Genomic DNA, 19,622 nt, shown 5'->3' on the forward strand with positions numbered 1-19,622 from the left:
GTTTTCCTGCATTATGAATGGGGAGAAAAAAGCCTCAAAGGTGGGTATTCCATGACATCTGACTGTTGTCAGTATTTCATGTCAGATCTTGGTATATGAGAAAGGAGCTCAGCCTTCAACAGAGCGGAAGAAATAATAAACTAGGGAGTTAATTACCAGCTATTAAACTAATTTTAAAGATCTTCTGTAAACGATGGTTGAAATTCATTCCAATCTTTCTTACATTCTACCCAGAGCCAACGCTGATTTCTGAGGAGAAATACATCGCGGGGGGCCTTCCTCCTCAAGACACCCCGCATCCTGGTGCACCTTAACAATGTTACCAAACAAAATGTTAGCCCTTCTCTCGTCTGGGAGAGCAACCCAGCCAACTGAGTCCGGCTTTGTTTCTAAAATGTCTGGCTCCTAAATCCTTCTTAAAATAACCACAGATCTTCAGATAAGATGCTGGAGTCTAGGGATCACTTAAAACAGCAGTCTCTATGTTATAACTATATAATAAACATGCTTATTTTGGAAGGTGTAAGATGAAGTAAACTACTCTTTTTTTTTTTTTTAACAATCTGTTCTTACTGGTGCAGCTCCTTAAAATAAAATTAGAAAGGGTCATAGATGTATTCTCTCTACTGACCTCTCTAACCTACCTAGTCTTTCTCCTTACTGAAAACCAACCAAATTCCAAGGAGATATTGATTTGCAAACATTGTAAAGAGCTGATTACCATTTGCTTTTCCTCCGGTAGAGAAAAGATCTTGCCTATCTTGCCTATTTTGATATAATGGAGGGAATTCAGGGCCAAAGCTCTTCATCCAGGCACCAATTAAAAGCAAAATTCTACCTAAGTCATCCCACATTTTCAAAGGGTAATTTATTCTAAAACATGAATTATTTTATAAAGGATAAAATGCCAAAAGGCTCGTGAGTGATATCTAAGCTTTTCAAATTTAAACAAGGCCCCTAACATTATCATCTCTATTATAGGAGGGAACACAACCAGTGGAAGAAAAAAATGTTTTACCCTGGGGATCCAGAGGATTGAGACTTTCAGAAGCTAAAAGAGATCCACAAAGACACTTCTGCATATATCTAACCTCGGCTTTATTATAAACAACAAAACTTCCTATAAGATAATTCATTGTTTGTTGTCACCCTCCCTTCCTAAAAATGACCTCAAGATAAAGAAAATAGTTCTCACTTGGGGAAATGTCATCTTACAAATCATCATTATTATGCTGTACCTAGTTAATTGCCTACTCATTTGAATTTTGAGATTCTCAAAAGTGTTGGCCCATTAATAAAGGGGTCAAAAAGCTATTATGGCACACTGGTGAATTTTCTGTTTTAAGGTCGTAATTTTTCCATAGGAGAAAGAAATCTTTCTCTTGGAGATTCTAGGGAGCTCTCAAATTCCCTGAAGAGATCTAGCATATGATACCTATAAGGGAGTTCCTCTGAGGGAGGAGAGGAAGCCAGAAGGAAGAGCTCAGTTACATAACCAGTTACCTAAAACTAAATATTCCACCCCAAGAAGCTGTCCAGATGTTGCAGAAAAGAGATGAGGGAAAGGCTGGGAGAGGGCTCTGCTTGCCTTTAGCTGTAGAAACAGTTATAGGTGGAAGACAACTTTGTGCAGATACTTATTGTGAGAATATTGACATAGTTCTTCGGCGTTCTCCCAACAATGGGATCTCTATTAATTACCTGAGGTAAATAAGCTGTCTGCTTGCCAGCATATGTATGAAATGAATTCCTTTTGTCTTCATAACATAACTTTTGTGGCTGTTTTAGTGACTTTGGGCCGAACCTTGACAAAATCTTGGCTAAGGTAGAGAATTGAGACTCCTGTGGCAGCTCCCTTGGGAATCTTCTGCTTTCAGTAGTACAAAGGGGATAATTTTTGCCTGGGAAGTCCTCAACTACTACTTGGAGTCCCCACGTTTAGTTTCTGCTAATGGCCAGAACAGTGTTGGCTGCCAGCCAGGAGGGCTTGAAATAAACAAGCTGGAATATTACCTAAAGGGTGTGTGTGAAATGGAGGCGCGGGGGCGAGAAAGTTTCACTCAACGTGTTTTATCACCTCATCAATTTTTGCAACAATGCTTCCCTTCCCTAGTCCATCCGCCCCGCCCACTAGTCTCTATAAGCCGCACTCTCGTTGTTGGGTAAAGACCTTGGGTAGGGGGCACTACATGTGGAGGGATGGGGGAGCGGGACAATTGCAGCGCGCAGCACGTCGTTACAGTCAAGTGTATACCCTCTGATTGTCTTCCTCTGCTTTGCAGCCGGAAGAGGTGGCGGAGCAGCTAGTGAGCAAGTGGCGCCCCCTTTGCACAAGCCTCCGCCCCAGGGATTAGTCCCTCACTCCACCCACTCGCCATGATCGCCACCGGGGGCCTACTGAGGATTTCCGCCAGAAAACAGGATCCCCTCCGCCCCCCGAACCAGGTTCCCAAGCGCAAGCGGAAAGCCAAGAAGAGGCGCAAGAACGACGTGGTGGTGGTGAAAGGCAAGCTGAAGCTATGCTCCATTTCTGGGCTCATCGCCCTTTGCGGGATCCTGGTGCTGCTGGTGGGCATAGCCTTGGCAGTGGTCGGCTATTGGCCCAAGGCCAATGGGGCCAATAAGGAGGGGGGTAAGCAGCTGCCGCCTGCGAGCAGAGGCCACCAAGTCTCAACCACGGGTAATAACAGCAGCAGCGGCCCCAAAAAGCAGGGCCACCTGGGTTCTGTGGGGGGTGTCAACTCCAGTTCCGTGGGCGCGCCCAGGAGCACACCTCCAGCACGTTCCACTGCCCCTTCGCCGTCCTCTGCGTCTGTGGGCTTCTTCTTCCGAATCTTCTCCGGCTACCTGCACTCTGACAAGCTCAAGGTCTTCGGGCCCCTCATTATGGGTATTGGCATCTTCCTCTTCATCTGCGCCAACGCGGTGCTCCACGAGAACCGAGACAAGAAGACCAAGATCATCAACCTGCGGGACCTCTACTCCACGGTCATCGACGTGCACAGCCTCCGGGCTAAAGACCTGGCCGCTGCCGCGGCCGCAGCCGCCGCGGCCTCCTCGTCCTCGGTGCCCACCTCGGCGCCCTCCGGGGCAGCACCACTTAACGGATTCCTCAGCTATGTGCAGTCGCGGGGCCTGGAACTGAAGCCTGGGAGCTGCAGCGGCACTGGGGACGCCTTCGGGGCAGCGGCGATGCTAGCCAGGGGCTCATGGCCCCACCCCACAGCGCTGGGCGGGGGCGGCGGCGTCGCCAGGGGCTCCGTGTCTCCGCCAGACCTGGCCTCATCCCCCCGCAGCCCGCGGGAGCCCCCGAGCCTGGCGGAGGCCGTGTACAGCATCTACCGCGAACGTTCGTGCGTGCCTGGCCGTCGCCGGCCTGCTGCCACCGCCACTGTGGCCGCTGCTGCCACCGCCACCGCGGCCGCCAGCAGCAGCAGCAGCCCGGCACCCTGCAGCCCACCTGAGAGCTGGGGGCGCCAGAGCACCGCCAGCTCCCTCGTGGACTCTTCGTTGAGCGCCTTTGCACTGTTACCCTTGCAAGGGGACCGCGACGGGGATGTGGAAACGAAGGGCGCAAGCTGCAGCTGGCGGAGACTGCCTGGGGAACGCGGCTCCCAGGAGATCCCGAGGGCTGAGCTCGACCTGAGTTTGACCGACCTCCGCGGTAACCTCAGTGGCGCGCGCTGGGCGCCCGGAGAGCTAGAGGAGCCCAGGGACGCGGCGGCAACGCACACCGCCAGGGGGCAGGGCGGCCCGCTGCCCAGGACCGGCAAGTACAGCGCTCTGAGGCGCCGTAGCACCAGCGGGCTCCCGGACTACCGGGCGTCGCTGTCCCCGGAGCCCCCGCCCTCCTCGCGCAGCGTGGACCTGGACTCGAACCTGCCAGCCAAAGCTGCCTCCCCTTCGCCCCCGCTGCGACTGGAGGGCTCGCCCCCCGCCAGGCTGGGTTCGCCGAGCTCCCACTCCGGTGACCCATCTTGCAGTAATAAGGGCTACACCCCGCTGCGGGAGGCCGGCACCTCCTTGGAGTCGGTTGTGGACGAAGTAGACAGTAAAAGTCAAGACTTTGAGTCTACTATCGCCCAGGGTGCGGAGGAGCAGAGTCGTCCAGAGAGCCCCCTGGAAGATCCCAGCCGAGGGCCTCCCAAGGCCCAGTCACCTCAGCCAGTGCAGAGGCAGTTTACAAATAAGGAGAAACTCTTCATGATTTCCCGGTCTCACGCCTTAGGGGTAGAGGACAGAGAGCTGGAAAGTACTGGCACTTAGGGGAAGAAGGAGATAGGGCGAAAAGGAGTGAGAAAATATGCCCACTTGAATCAGTGAACTGAACAGTTCCCTCTTTCCTTGTGGACTTATCTGAGGAAATCATCCAATACCCAAAGAGCTTCAGAATGTTATCCTTGAGTTGTGTTCGCAAGATTCCTGTAGATAACTCCAAGCAATTTTTTTTAAACAAAGCAAACTAGTCTTTTATGTCCAATGGTGATTGTATGTTCCAGAAAACCAAAAGTATTAAAAGGTCAGCAATCTAGTTCATTAGATGAAATGCTTTTAATTTTCTTAGGATAAAAATAATATATTTTTGACAGTAACTGTGCACTTTAACTTTTTTTTTTTTTGAATCCCTAATTTCCCTAATCCCTCTACTCTGCCTCTGGTTTTGTCCATAGCTGCTTGTGAATGACAAGCTTTTTTCTCCTATGCTTTTGCAGAGCATAGAAGCGTTCGATTCAGTTCTCTCAGAACTGACATGATTAAATGAAGTCAAAGCCAAACACATGAGTATGTCTGGAAAGAGCTCTTTCCTTGCCCCCACTCTGCTCATCCAACTGCCCAAAGACCTCTTTATTTTTTAAAGGGATATGTACTTTTCGCTACTAGGGTAGCTAATAAAGAGGGAGGGGCCAGCATCTATGTGGACTGTTACATTTCTAAATTCACTATATAAGTACAAGATACTTTATTGAGTATTATCACACCTGTATTGAAAATAGCATTAATATTAAAAATCTTTTTTAATAAAAAAGTTTCCAAACAGTTACACATAATATTGCCTCATTTTTCCTTGGAACTAATGCTTCTAACACACATTAAACATTTAATAGTTTGGCTAATAAATCTAAAATATTTTGCTAAGAAGCTACTACTATGATTGTAGTTATTGTCCCCAAAGTGCTCAGTGCCATCCTCACTCAGTCATGTTCCAGTATATTTTTAAATTTTTAAATATAGGTAGTATTGATCATGTGGGAGTTTCTCTTTCAAACAGAATGAAGCATTAAATAAATAGTAATTTTCAATACTACTTCTAGTTTACCTCAAAGCATTAATTTGCAGAGTACCATGCTTAATATTCCCTTTTCATCTTCTAGGAGTTGGATATTTGCTTTTTGATTTCAAGTTCATAGTCTTGAATCCATGGCCTAGGTAAGCTAAGAGATAATATTTTAATAATTTGGAATATTTTTTACATTTGATTTTATTAAAAGTCAGTGAGTTAATTTTCAAGAAGAGTTGACAAATAATGTACCATTCTGATGCCCTTTTCTTTGAATGTGAGCTAATATTGGTAATGGTATTTTTTTCCCAGCCGTTTGGTTACAAGTTCTGCAGTTGCATGCAGCCAGGGCTATCATTGCAATAGGCTAAAATACTAATTTCAAAAGAAAATCCAGTTAAAGATGTAGTCATGTTGGTCCCCATGAATGAAGCAGTGGGTCCAGTGGGAAGAGTGCAGATGCAAGAGTGAGACTCTAGCTTTCGGCGTTTGCTAGCGGGTTGCCTTGAACAAGTCACAATGCAGAGTCTCAGTCATTTGATCTGTAAAGTGGAAACAACTAGACGTACCTCAAAGAGCTATGAGGTGAGGACAAAGAGTTTTAAGTACAGAGCCAAACAGAGTACTTGGCTCAGAGTAGGTACCCAATAAATTATGGTTATTGTAATTATCATCATAAAATGTTGTTGAATGCATGTTGTAAAAGAGTGGGACTTCTCTCAACTTGAGCTCAAGAAAGCCGCTGCCAAAATCTGGACTTATCCTTCAGAACCTAAAGCAAATCACTTAATCCCTCTGGGTCTCTGGTGGATGATAGAATCTCTATCATTGCCTTCACTTCTCAAAGCTTTACCTAAATTCAGGGTATTTGTTTTGTCCCAGATATATCATATTTACACATACAACTTTGCAAAGTGAATATACTTAATAAACTACCGTTTATTGTAACAGGCAGTAATCAGTTGTAAAAGGACCTACTTTATTCCTAGATTGAATCTGCATTAAGCTAATATAACTCACTTTAAAGCTATGGATTGATTTATTTGGCTCTTCTATATAGCAAAAGTGAGTTTCCACTGGTAAGGGTGACAAGCAAGTGTAATCAGACCTCCAGGTAGTGTTAAATTTCAAGTCTCAGTTAAACTTCAGATTTCCTTAGGCTTTCTTCTCTATTACCTGGCATATTGGTAAGTTGTTTAAATTACTGGGTAATTAATATACTGTATCAATGAGTTGTTTAAAAGGACAAACAAGTTCTAGTGACCTAAAATGCTGTTTCCGGTCCTCAGGAAATGTACTGTAAGACATTTAGCAAATAATAAAGCCACTACTTTTTAACCAAAGAGGGGGATGCAGATTAATACCTATCCCTTACAGACTTTAGGAAATCCAGTCTAACCAATTGACTAAATGATACTGATTGCCTAGTTAATTTAATAAGGTTAAATATATACTTCTAACTCATATTGATCTAGTGAACACAGGCCTTCTGATATTAAGCATCTGGTATTAGTAAGCAAACTAATATAGTTCAGTATCGAATCACATCTGTCAACCATTGAGCAGTTTAAGTCGATTTTTTTTTTTGCTCCTGAAGATAAAAACAATAGGCCCAATTTTCCAAACATTGGCTTTCATCAGAACCCAGGGGGGATCCTCCACAACTATTAGAATAGTTGGAGTTCATAATCTTTCCCCTTCTTAAGAGAAAAGGTATTCTCAAATAATAATGCTAAATTTTTATTCACTAGTTACTGTGTTGCAGGCCTGTTGTACATGCTTTACAGACATTATTTCAGTTACTTCTCACAGCAACTCTACTGAGGTTCAATTATTATCATCCCCATTTTACAGAGAAAGGTGCTCAGATCAGAATGATGGAGTATTTGCCTGGGTTGCACAGCTGGTGTATGGGGGAGGCAGGAATTCCAGCATTGAGATAATCTGAACCTATTGGCAGATGCCGAGCTGAAATTGGCACTTTCGGAGATAAACAAAATATTTTCTACATTTTAGCTAGATATTTTTCTAGCTAATACTTTTCTACTGCTAGATACTTTTCCGGAAACCAGTCTCTTGGAGATGCATAGGAAGTGTTAGAATGTACAGCCAGTTTAAATGCTGGAGTTTGAGTTTAAGTCTTTAGATTGGCATAAACAAGGTTTTTTTCCTGTGTGACTTAGCAGGGTTTGTTGTACCAAATCATTGGTAGGGATTTTAGAGGTGATGGCATCCCCCACTGTCACCCGTTACGTGTAACTGAGGTTGCTAAACATAAGGAAGATGGAAGACTTTTTTTAAAGGCAAACAGCAATGGCAGGTCTACAATGTTAAAATAATTGCAATAATTGGCATATTCACTGCCCCCCCAATGTTCTATCATACTCTCTGGGTGACCGTGGGCAAGCTACTCAACCTCTCTGTGCCTCAATTTCCTTTCCCATACAAAGGGGATAATAACAGTACCTACTTCACAGGACTGGAGCAAAGATTAAATGAATTAATACCTGAAGAGAGTGTTTGCAGCAGGCTTGGCACCTAAAGAGTGTTATAAAATTTTTTTAGTTCTACTTAAAATAGAATCAATTGCTAAACCAAATCATTACATATGGCCTTCCTGTTTATTACAGAATAATGTTAACATTTAAAAATCTAATGTGTAAGGCAACATAGTATTTTGGCTCAAAATATGACTTAGATAGCATTGTACTTGGTTTCCACATTTGTTAAATGCAGATAAGTAATAGCTTCTGTCTCACTGAATCAATAAACTAACTTAGAACAATTCCTGGTGCAAATAAGCCTTCAGTAAATGCTAACCCTGATTATTAAGGCAAAAATAGAGAAAAGTAATTAGTAGGCTAAATTTTCTAGTCAGTTATTAGGAACAATGATAAAAGTACTATGCTAAAAAGTCTTTATAATTTAAGTATATTAGAAAGAAAAAAGAGACCTTAAAAAATGAGAACTCAGGCTGCTACAATGCCTCCAATAGGACATGGAATAATGAGAGCCAGGTACCTGCTCCTTATGGACCCACGTTCACATGTTGTAAAACAAGGAATGATCGCCCGAGCTGGCTTACTTGGCTGCATTTGGCCATGATTATTCCGTTTCCATTTACTGAGACTGGTCACACCAGAAAGCCTCTTTCTGTCAGAGGAGCCGGGCAGGGAGAAAGGCTTCGTGAAGATTCTAAGCGAGGAGCAAGTATGTGTTGATTTATTTAAATGGTCTAGACAAGTTTTTAAAATAATAGTTTTCTGTTTAGTCATTCTGGATTCTTTTTAAAGGTGAAGCTTTGAAAATGTTTTTGAGCTAGAGAACTTAGAAAAAGCCCTCCAACAACATAGAATCAGAACAAAGTAAGTATATGCATTTATATTTTGATCAGAAAAGTATTTTTGTCAAAATATAAAAATAATTTCACAGTCAAATAAAGAATAGAATTGATATTTGTGGAGCTTATATTCTATAGATCCAGACTATTATTTATTAAAAAAATTTTTTTGGCTAAAAATCATTGGATGAATATTTAGGCTGTTTTTGAATGACTAACTCTGAAAAGCATTCTGAGATTTTTTTTTTCTCATCTATTTCTCTCTGATGTCAGCAAAGCACTGGTCTGGTGCTAGGTCTTTATGGGCATGAACCACTATAGGAGTATAAATGGCTGACATCCTGAGAATTTAACCTTCACTTGAGCCAGAACACTATAGGGTTTCTACCATCTGAAAGTATATTTATTCAAGTTTAAAGTGGCTTCCAACCCTTACTCCATCAACAACGATAGCCCATGGTATGGCCCTGGGTGGCAAACAGTGTTTGGTTGATCCATCACTAAGATAACAAGCTTTTTCTGGTCATGGTGTTGTGATAAGAAGACTCAAAAAGCTGACACAGATTCACCAGGAACATCACAAAGCATGTGTCTGTCATGTCTGTCTCAGTAACCTGGACTGCTTTACCTCTGCTTCTGACCTCACCCTATCACCCAGTCCAACTTAAGGCAAGAGGGTGGATGGCCAGTCACAAAGGAGAAAAACAGGGTGCAGATGCAGAGCTGGAAGAAACAGAAAATTCCTCAAAAACAGACAAAAGATAGGCTAGAAGTGCTAGGAAAACTTTTTGTTTCACAAATAAGCATAAGGTTACTCATTTTTCTAGATGATTTGTATGTAGACAAGTGTCATAAAATGAAATATTATAGTAAATTTTATTCCTTAGAAAATACCCTTCAGCAAATTCATGGTAGGACATTAATTTGTATATTTTTCCATATTTAAGAAAGTCAACATAACGTATTATTGACACAAATCCACTTTCACTAGGAATTGCTAAATGCCAATGATGTTTAAATAATGTAAAAGAATCGTATGGGGAAATTTATAAAGAATTGCTTTTATGTTGAGAAACTCAAGTATCTTTAAAATATATCTATACTTTGAAAGGAATAAAATACACTAGTTATTAGTCATAACTGGTATATAAAGTCATTTGAAGCAAGACAGGCCAAAAAATTACTTTGTCTCAGTGTAGGTCTTTGGCCATTGCTCTGAGTGTGTGTGTGTGTGTGTGTGTGTGTGTGTGTGTGAGAGAGAGAGAGAGAGAGAGAGAGAGAGAGAATAATTACCTTATTACTCCATTTTTTTAATAAACAGACATAAAAGAAAATGATTTCATTTGTATGAGTAAACATTTTTAGGTGAAGCTGCTGCCCTTTTGATAAAATACATAATTCACATGTGGATCAGTTCAAAATATAGTTTTACTGCCTGTTATGAATCAGGTAGGCACTATGCTAGGTGGAAGGGATTAAAGTGTGGGCAAGACACAATTCCAGACCCCAGGATCTTGCAGTACTATTGTTGCTGACACATACCCAATAATTCCACATACCCAATAATTTCAGCAGGGTAAGGATTATGAGAGAGTTATGATATGGAGCCTGCAGCTGAATCTTGAAAAATGAAGAAAATGTCAGCTAGTCACAAAAAAGGTGGGAAAACTGTGTCAAACAGTAAAACCAGCATAAACAACTGCAGAGAGGCGAAACACAATTTAATAAGCTAGATTGTCATAATATAACTTCTGTTTGTCTTTTCCCCAATACCCATACGATTTCAGAGAAAGTGAAGCATTTATTTCAAAAAAATTAAAAAAAATTGCTATCATCTATCTATCAATAGAAAAATATCTTCTATAAGTAATAGAAGCATATTTGAAATTAAGATTATAGTGATTTGGGCATTAAAAAACTCAATATAACCTACTATTAAATATTTAATTTTATCCCTTTTATAACTGACTTCAACTAGTAGGATTTCTTTTTTTTTAAATTTTATTTTAATTTATTTTTTCAAATACATTTGTCTCTGCCTCCCCCCCACCACTTTCCCTTGCCCCCTCCCTCCTTCCCTCCCTCAGCTCTTAACTGATTAGTGTCAGTACATGGAACAGAGCTAACTTCACAAGCAAGAATGATTTTTGCTGAATTATATATTGCTTTAAAATAAGCATTTCATCTCTATATGTGGTATGAGGGATAAAAATAGGTAGGAAATCGGCCACAGACAATGCTGTTTGTATGTTTCCAGCATGGTGGATAATGGGTTGATCCCTATGCTATGAGGATTGGAAACAGTATTAACTTGGGGACTATTTTTACAGCATGCAGGGCATTTTTACAAGACACAAAATGTATTTCTGTATCAATCTGTAACATCATTTATATCTGAGCAAAAATAATTTACCTTTGTTAATAAAGCATCCTGTTCCTATTGTTTTCTCACATCCATGTTCGTAGCATAGGAAAGTTTATTTAGTTGCAAATATGTATGAGAAATGTACAAGTATACTTTTTGGACTGGCAGCAAAAGAGTATGCCTTTTAATTTCTGAATAGCCAGTCATTCAAGGATATTCACTGAAACCAGATTCAGCTAATACACTTGTTTGGCACTGTATACATGCAGGGTACACTTCCTTTGCACACAACGGTGCAAACTAAAAGGGCCCAAAAACCTACTTTTCAATATAAATACTCTATTAAAGTACAAAAATAGTAGTAGTGTTTCTTGGAATTCCTCACATTTTGATTTCTTTCAAATTGTTTTAGTGCATAAAGACAGTCAAGGCAAAAATATAAAATGTGTTTATTTTTTCTAGTTCACAAAAGTGATAATTTCGCAAAAGCACTTTTTGTTACAGATAAAGTTCAACAGATGATCAATTGCAGTTTTTTTTAAATCACAGTCGCTAAATCTTTCATAGAGATATATCTGTTGATAAGCAGCTTAAAATTTGGAAAATATAAGTAGGTAAAGTGCTATGAGTAATATGACATGGTAAATGATGTCAGAGAGCAAATGGAATTCTTAATAGAGCAAGAAAATTCAAGACTAATTTAGTGACCTAAATGCTAATGCTTCTGCATATTTAACTACACATCTCAGGGTGTTTGGAACACAAAATATTACTTTAGTGCTTGTGCATTTGATTGTATAATTTCTTCCATTTGTATTCCTAATTTCATTTTAGCTTCATGCTTGAGAACATTTCTTGATTTATTGGTCTTGCTCAGGATTACTACTTTAGAAAAAAATGAATGCATTTATAACAATGATAAAACGTTAAAGGAGAGCAAAAGTAATTTAGTACTTTACTAATAATATAGTAATTGTTTACACCCAATTTTAAATATCTTCTCAAATAGAGAGTAAATTAAATGATATCTTCTTGAAACATGTGCTTCCAAAAAGCCAAAACACAATTAAAGTGCATGTTTGCAACCTCCTCGTTCCTTAAATCCCACTTAAAAACTTGCTTTTACTTTTACAGTATATTCTAAATTGAGATATGGGAATGAATGCTTTCCAAGATTTATTTTGTTATAAAGTGGATGAAAAGGAAATTTAATAATGCTAGAACTGCTTTAAAAAATGCCAGCTTTGATTTAGTCAATGGCAATTAAACATAACACTTACAAATAAATTGAACAGAGCATCTGGCCAGCCAGTAAGTATGAATCATCTTCAATGGAAGTATGAAATTATAGTAAAATAAATAAGTAAAGTGATATGAAAAGAAAAAGCTTATTTCAGGCATGATTAGGACCATGAGTAAAAATAATCCAAGTTGATGTGTGGCAATTTCTAATGCAAGATAATTTTAGAAAATTATTTAGTGATTGTAAATGTGACATGCCTGAAAAATGTTAATTAAACTGGTTTACACAATGGTTGAAATGTATAATTATTTAGCCATGCTCTCACATGGAAGAAAATTGTAAGTTCCAATTTTAATAGGCTGTTTTGAAAGATAACCTCTGGAGCTGGTGGTTGAACACAGAGCCTTTTCTATCCACTGAAAATTACAAGTCCCCAGGAGTGCCATAGCCCTGCCTCGGTCTTCTCTGATTTCATTCATGCGTGTTAGGAAGACCAACTTCAACAGCAATGAAGATCTGTGCTGATTTCTTTTTAGCATACTTACTTCATGAAATTAGGACAATGATAAGATACTCAGTTGGGTCTCAGAATGAATAATCAAGCCATTGTCTCTTTTGATTTATAAGCACTCCACACAATCTTAAGGGCAGAGGGGGAGATTGTCGAGATGAGCAGAGGGCCTCTTAAAATCTGGAACATTTTTACCATGATGTAGTAAAGCTGATATAAGTGACTGGGGTTGATTTCCATATCATAGCCTGGAATGATAAATTTGGGAATCAGGCTGTTGAAATGAAAATTAGGACTGCTGATAGAAGTGTTAAGTGAAAGGACACCGGGGATCTTGAGTTGAAAAGTTACTGACTGGAGATCTCAGGGGTATGATTAGTGTGCATGTGCACACGTGCATCAATGAACCCACTGAAACATAAATCAAGGCCATCTTTACAGTTACTGATTTAGTCTGAGGCTTGTGAAAAAAAATAGCATAGTAAGAAAGTTTGGCATAGTCAGGAAACTCTTGCTTCAAAGTAGATCTTAGTTCTTATGGAACAGACTGCAACCTTAAGAAAAGCAACAAATACCAACTTAATTTCAGTATCATAAAATTTTATCATAGCCAAGACTTAGGAATAAACTTGCTTATGTTTATACTGACAAAGCAAGTGAAGATATTCATGGTCAGTTTTTATATTGTATTTTTGTTTTTATATCCAGTAGTTTATATCCTCATTATGCCTACTGTAGTCAATATTATGAGCGTAAGTGAGGACCTGAATGTGGCAGAGCTTCAGGCCCTGCCAAGTGGGATCAGTGACACTAGGAAAAAAACAACCTTGAAAATGAAATGAAACAAACAAAAGTCAGCTTTAGAGGCACTGAAATTGATTCCAGATCAAATTTGCATAATTAAATTAACATAAAATAGGAATAATTCATTATGCAAGGAAGTTGCTCTGTTTGACTATACAGACTAGTTTTTCCCCTCAATTCTAATTTAAAAATTCAGAGATGGTCAGAATAATTTTGAAAGAGCTTATGTTTGTTCAGATGCCAGTTGGGGTTATTTTAAGGAAATATTTGCTATGGAGATTATTCAAAGACTCTTCTCAATTTGTAACACCATCAACAATCATTTGTAGAACTCTCTGCCATTCACTTCAAGTGAACTTGATTTTCTCTAGTCTTCATAGAACTAACCTATTTTTCCTATATTCTGTCTTGAAATTCATAAAACAGGTAAATATATAGCAATAAATATTTCAAATTTTATCTTATTATGCTATATTATGCCCATAAAAAGTTTATTTAAATAGTATCATTAATTTTTCACTTCAATTTTAGTTTTCCTTAGATCACAATAAAAGGTTCAAGCTTGGATCAAATTAGCATAAACATGGTGGGAATTTTACCACTGCCAAAGAACAAATCAGTTAATTTAGGTTAAAAAAATCTATCGTGTTTTATGCTTATTGAATGCCTGCCTGCATTGATCATTGCCAAATCTTTCCTGCACTTTGCACTAGAATGCTACAATTCTAGTGAACAATTTCAAGATCATTTCAAATAGAAGAGTCAGTATTTAAAATATATCAACACCCCATTTTTGGACTGCTTTGTGTAAAAACACTTTCTCATGCTTTCATCCCTAGATGATTCAGATAGCATCACTTTTTTTACTGGTCCTAAATTTTAGATTTCCCTGCATCTTGCTCCCCCTGCTGTTAAATAGATGTATGTACTCCTTAAAGTAAAAAACAAATGCCATGTTTCCAGGTACTATTACATGCTTTTTCTATAAGATGAATGCCCTCTCACGGAGCCCCTCTCTACACCCCCAGTCAGAATGTGAAATAACCTAGATAATAAACCTTACTTTCTATCTTCACTATTCCCATCAGTAGCATAAGCATACTCTGTATTGTTTCTGAACTCTTATGCAGCTAGGCCCACATCCTGCAAATGTGAACAAATGTCCATTCCAAGAGTCACTGCCAATATCTCTGAACCAGAAGTGCTAATGCCGGCCACATCTCCTACCACTGTTCCTTTCATTTGTCTATTTATTCAGCAAACATTTTTCATAAATCTAATTCCAGACCTAGTGATTAACAAGGAAGCTATTAAAAGGATGTACTCCTAGACCTTGAAATACACTGTAGTGGTGGATGCTAATAAGTAAATAAATAATTTAATTTGTGACATGTGGAGGCATTTTACATATATACCATAGTGGTTAAGAACATGCATTTTCAGCTCTGAGCTATCTCTAAACATATTCTCACTTGCAAAATAGGGTATTTGTCTCTACTTCAGAAGGTTTTTGTGAGGAGTGAAATTATATAAGGTGAATAAAGCCACGTAGTAGGTACTCAATAAATGCCAGCTATTATTATTACTAGTCAATGCTGACACTGTAATCATCAGCAATTATCTAGGTTTCCTGGAGAAGACACACTTCCCTCATTTACTCACTCTACAAAATTCCTTCATTTGGTTTGCTACAGCATCTAAATTAGGTCCAATCAGAAAGGAGAAGCACTATGAGTTATGTGACATGGGATTTAGTACAGCAATGGGACCTTGCACAGTTGTAGGAGGAGCTGGGGAAAGGGAAGGCCCAGGAAGAAATCTGGAGTATCAGAGAAGGACTCACCAACCCGAGAAGCCAAGCATGTCCAGCCAGGAAAGCGGGACTACAAGCTGAAGACTTCCGCTTCTGTGTGCTACCGCCTTGGGAGGCCTCCCACCGGTGCTGTGGGGGGGGCCTGGGGCTGCTGCTTTTCCAAACAGTCATCAGTCAGAAAAGGGAGCCGGACGTGGGGCGGAGGAGAACAAGGGCAAGCTGTACTCCCTCTGCCTGCTGCAACATCACCTGTCCTTTGAAGAGTAATCACTGCTGCTTTGCTTCCTCTTTTTTCAAATTGGACTTTTGGCCAACTTTAACTCAGAATCATATAGGGCACTATATTCTGAGAAAATAGATCCACCCTAAGTTGACACAGTTAAAAAAAAAAAAAACTAGAGTCCATCTGTTGTCAGCTTGGCATCCATATCCACTCCTTTAACCATATTCAACTTCCAAGAAAAGACACAGGAAAATCATGCTTCTACCTAACGTGATATGACTATCTCTCACACAACGGAAAACACACTAACACTCTCTCTCCAAAAGAAAATGTAAATTCAGTGTATTCACCTTCTAATGATGGTCATTTTTTCCTGTAGCTAAGTCACACTCAACATTTCTGTCATCTTGGAGCTTAAACGTTGAGGTGTAATAAAGTTAAGTTATGTTATGTTAATAAAGCACTATTAACATATCTTAATTTAGATAAAAGACAAGCTAGAGTGGGGAATAAAGAAAGAAAAAATTTTCATATTTTATATTCCCTTTGTCTTCAGCCAACACGTTGGCTGGCCATGATTTCCTTCCTGGTGGTGACCCAAACCTTCATTTCTGTAAGGTCTATGCCAAGAGCATGCCTGCCTGTCAGGTTGTTGTAATTTTTCATTAGAGGATATGGGAATCCCAACCAGCACCATCAGACAGCAGGCACCTGTATTCCAGACAACCTCTTTCCCCCACTGTGTAGTAGCAAACCTATTTCCCCATGACGGTCAGGATTAATCACATCAATGTGTACAGTAGCTCTTTACCTGTGGGTCTGTCCACTGGCACAAATAGCCTACAGAGGCCACATGGCAAGCTCAACTTCCAGCTGGATAGAACACTGTGCCCCTTGGTGGAAGCATTCTTGTCTTGGGAGAATAATATCTTTACACCTGCAGAGCCCAAAGTTGCAGCCTAGTAAGTCATCAGGGATAATAATGAGAGGAAGTACTCCCCTTTCCATCCCTTGATTATTGAGCACGTGAATCATGGTGATCTGAGAAACATTAGCACACATTGTTTGCTGACTCAGAACATACGACATTCTAGAGACTATTGCTCTGGCCCTGCAAAGCGTTGTTACACAGCAGTGCTGTGGCTTAGTCTTCAAAAGACCATTTTGTTCTTCTACCAGGACATCTGTTAAGATGACTAAAATTGGTGAATTTTGGGTATATGAGCGCATTGCTACATTACATTTGCCGTAAACTTAGTTATATTGACAGAATAAAAACTATAGAATACCATAATGGTTAAAAAAAAAAAGGCATTCTGAAGGCTCACAGACTGTTTGGCAAAAGTGGTTCCAGCAGAAAAGGCAAATCCATATCCAAGGTAAGTGTTTATTCCAGTGAAAGTGAAGCACAGTCCCTCCCATGGTGAAGTAGCTCGATTTAACCAGCCTCCCACCATTTGGGGGGCTCACTGTTGTCTCTGCTGACATGGTCACTTTGTTCATGAGCCAACTGAACAACAATGGGGTGGCAAGGGAAAGAGGATGCCTAAAATTTTAAAATGGGCCATCTTCTTTATCTGATTATTAAAATCTTCCTCTCCTAAGGTGTTTCTTTGGTGAGCATTAATATGGGGCACAGATATCTTTACCTCCCCTGCTCATTCAAATAGGGCAATCCATAATACTTCCTTCCCAAGACCTCCCTGTCACCAATTCTCCAATTGTGTGTTCTTTCTAAGTCCTGACAAATATGCTCTAATAAATGCAGAGCGATACTGCTGGGCATTCATCCTCCAAGGCAAAATAAACATCCACGGGTACTGCTTGAAACTCTGCCCAAAGAGGATTTCCTTTCAGCAGTATTCTTCCAGGGCACTCTCAAGTGGGGCTATATTGCTGCCTTTCAGCAAAGTTTTGTAGCTCTCATTTTCTAAGTTCTCACTTCTTTTGTTAATTCCTAAGTATTTTATTCTATTTTTCGATGCTATTATAAATGGAATTGTATCTGTAATTTCCTTTTAGGTTGTCCATTTTTTGTGTGTACTGAAATGCAACTGATATTTGTATGTTTAATTTGTATTTTGCATCTTTGCTAAATTCATTTATTCTAATAATTTTTATGGAGGTTTTAGAGGTTTCTATATATAAGATCATACAATCTGCAAACAAATTATTTTATGTCTTCTGATTTGAATTACTTTTGTTTTGTTTTCTTGCCTAATGGCTCTGGCTAGAACTTCCAGTGCTATGTTGGTTAGAAGTGGTGAAAGTGGGCATCCTCGCCTTGTTTCTGGCCACAGGGAAACACTTTACAGTTTTTCACCATTGAGTATGAGGTTCACCCTGGGTTTTTCGTATACGGCTTTCATTATGTTTCTTTCTGTTCATAGTTTGTTAAGTGTTTTTATCATGAAAGGATGCTAGATTTTGTCAAATGCTTTTTTTGCCTTAATTGAGATTATCATATGGCTTTCTCCTTCATTCTGTTGATGTGGTATATTACATTAATTGATTTTCTGATGTTGAGCCATCCTTACATACCTGAATAAATCTCATTTAGTCCCTGTTTATAATCCTTTTAATATGCTACTGAATTTCTTTCGCTAATATTTTATTGAGGTTTTTTTACATCAATGTTCATAAGGAATGTTGGTCTGTAGTTTTCTCTTCTTATAGTATCTCTGTCTGGCTTTGGTATCAGAGTGATGCTGGTCTCGCAGAAAGAGTTAGGAAGTGAACTCTCTTCTTCATTTTATTTGGAAAAGTTTTAAAAGAATTGGTATTGTTTCTCTTTTAAATGTTTGTTAAAATTCACTGGTGAAGCCATCAGGACCAGGACTTTTATTTCTTGGGAGTTTTTTTATTATTATTGATTCAATATTTTTACTAGTTATTAGTCCATTCAGATCTTCTATTTCTTCATGATTTAGTCGTGGTAGTTTTTGTGTTTATGTTTATGAGACTCTGCAAAATTTTATACTAAATCTGCATTGTAATTTAGCCTCCTGCAAGATTAGACTTTGAGTTTGGTTTCTAAAAATCCCAATTCTGCAATTAAAGGCGGTAAGTGTTTCTTTCGGAACATACACATCATAGCTCTTCAAAGAGCTGAAAACTTAAAGTCCTGAGCTCAATTTTCTTTCTTTATACTCTCTAGCACACTTAGAAGCAACCAACAAACATCACTGCATTCTTCATTTTTACTAAAATATTTTATGGCAGTTGTTATTTTATCACCCAAAGCCTTGTCTGTTAGTGTCCATTGATGACAGGTGATTACAAGCGATAATTTAAGTAACTGTTTTGACACTGAATGCTGTGGACTACCAGTGCCCCCTTTACTTCTAGAAACATGTCATTAATTCCATTAAATTTAATCAAGTCAGAGAACCTATTCCAGATTCCCATCCTTTAGGTTAATTTCTCCTAGAGCCATTTCCAGTGCTAATAATCATCATTCAGTGTTCCATCAGAGAAGCAGAGCTAGTATAAGTTATAAAATAAGGTATTTATATAGAATTTAGATCTTACACAATATGGGAGTAGTTGAGGAAACTGCAGGTGAGAAGTAAGTTAGAAGATCAGAGAAGGCGCCAACCAGTCAATGTGAGCAACCAGGCATGTCCAGGTGCCAAAATGGGGCTGAGAAGGAAGTTGTGCCTCTCTTTAGTTACATCTGTAGGTCTGTCACCAGCCGCCTGGAGCCACTGTTGGACAGTGGGGCCAACAATTGGAAACAAGAGCTGGACATGAAGTAGAGGAAATATGCAACGAACTGGAAACTTCTTGCAATGCTACTGTGGTCATATCTTTAATGATCTTTAAGGAGTGATGGTAGATGCTTCACTTCCACCTTCTACACATTGGTCTTTAAACTATACTAACTTGTAGCCATACACAGAAGAGAATTCTAGAAATATAATTCCAGTTTTACAAAGGTGACATAGTATTAATTTGTGACCATGAAGATATTCCTTACTTCAGACCAACTAAAAACTGAATTTTAAGAGTTGTACCAAGTTGACCTCTTTTGTCTTAGAACATA

At 39.4% G+C, this 19,622-nt stretch overlaps 1 protein-coding gene across 1 annotated transcript; it reads left to right on the forward strand.

Annotated features, from left to right (window-relative positions):
* The first annotated feature begins 2,376 nt into the window (after nucleotides 1-2,376).
* TMEM200C (transmembrane protein 200C) lies at nucleotides 2,377-4,266 on the forward strand. The gene has a single exon (XM_054587439.1). It carries the CDS (start codon nucleotides 2,377-2,379, stop codon nucleotides 4,264-4,266), a length of 1,890 nt encoding a protein of 629 aa, XP_054443414.1.
* The last annotated feature ends 15,356 nt before the right edge of the window (nucleotides 4,267-19,622 follow it).

Source organism: Pteronotus mesoamericanus, unplaced genomic scaffold, assembly GCF_021234165.1.
Source record: "Pteronotus mesoamericanus isolate MK-2021 breed Mesoamerican mustached bat unplaced genomic scaffold, CSHL_Meso_final scaffold_118, whole genome shotgun sequence".
Lineage (NCBI taxonomy): Eukaryota > Metazoa > Chordata > Mammalia > Chiroptera > Mormoopidae > Pteronotus > Pteronotus mesoamericanus.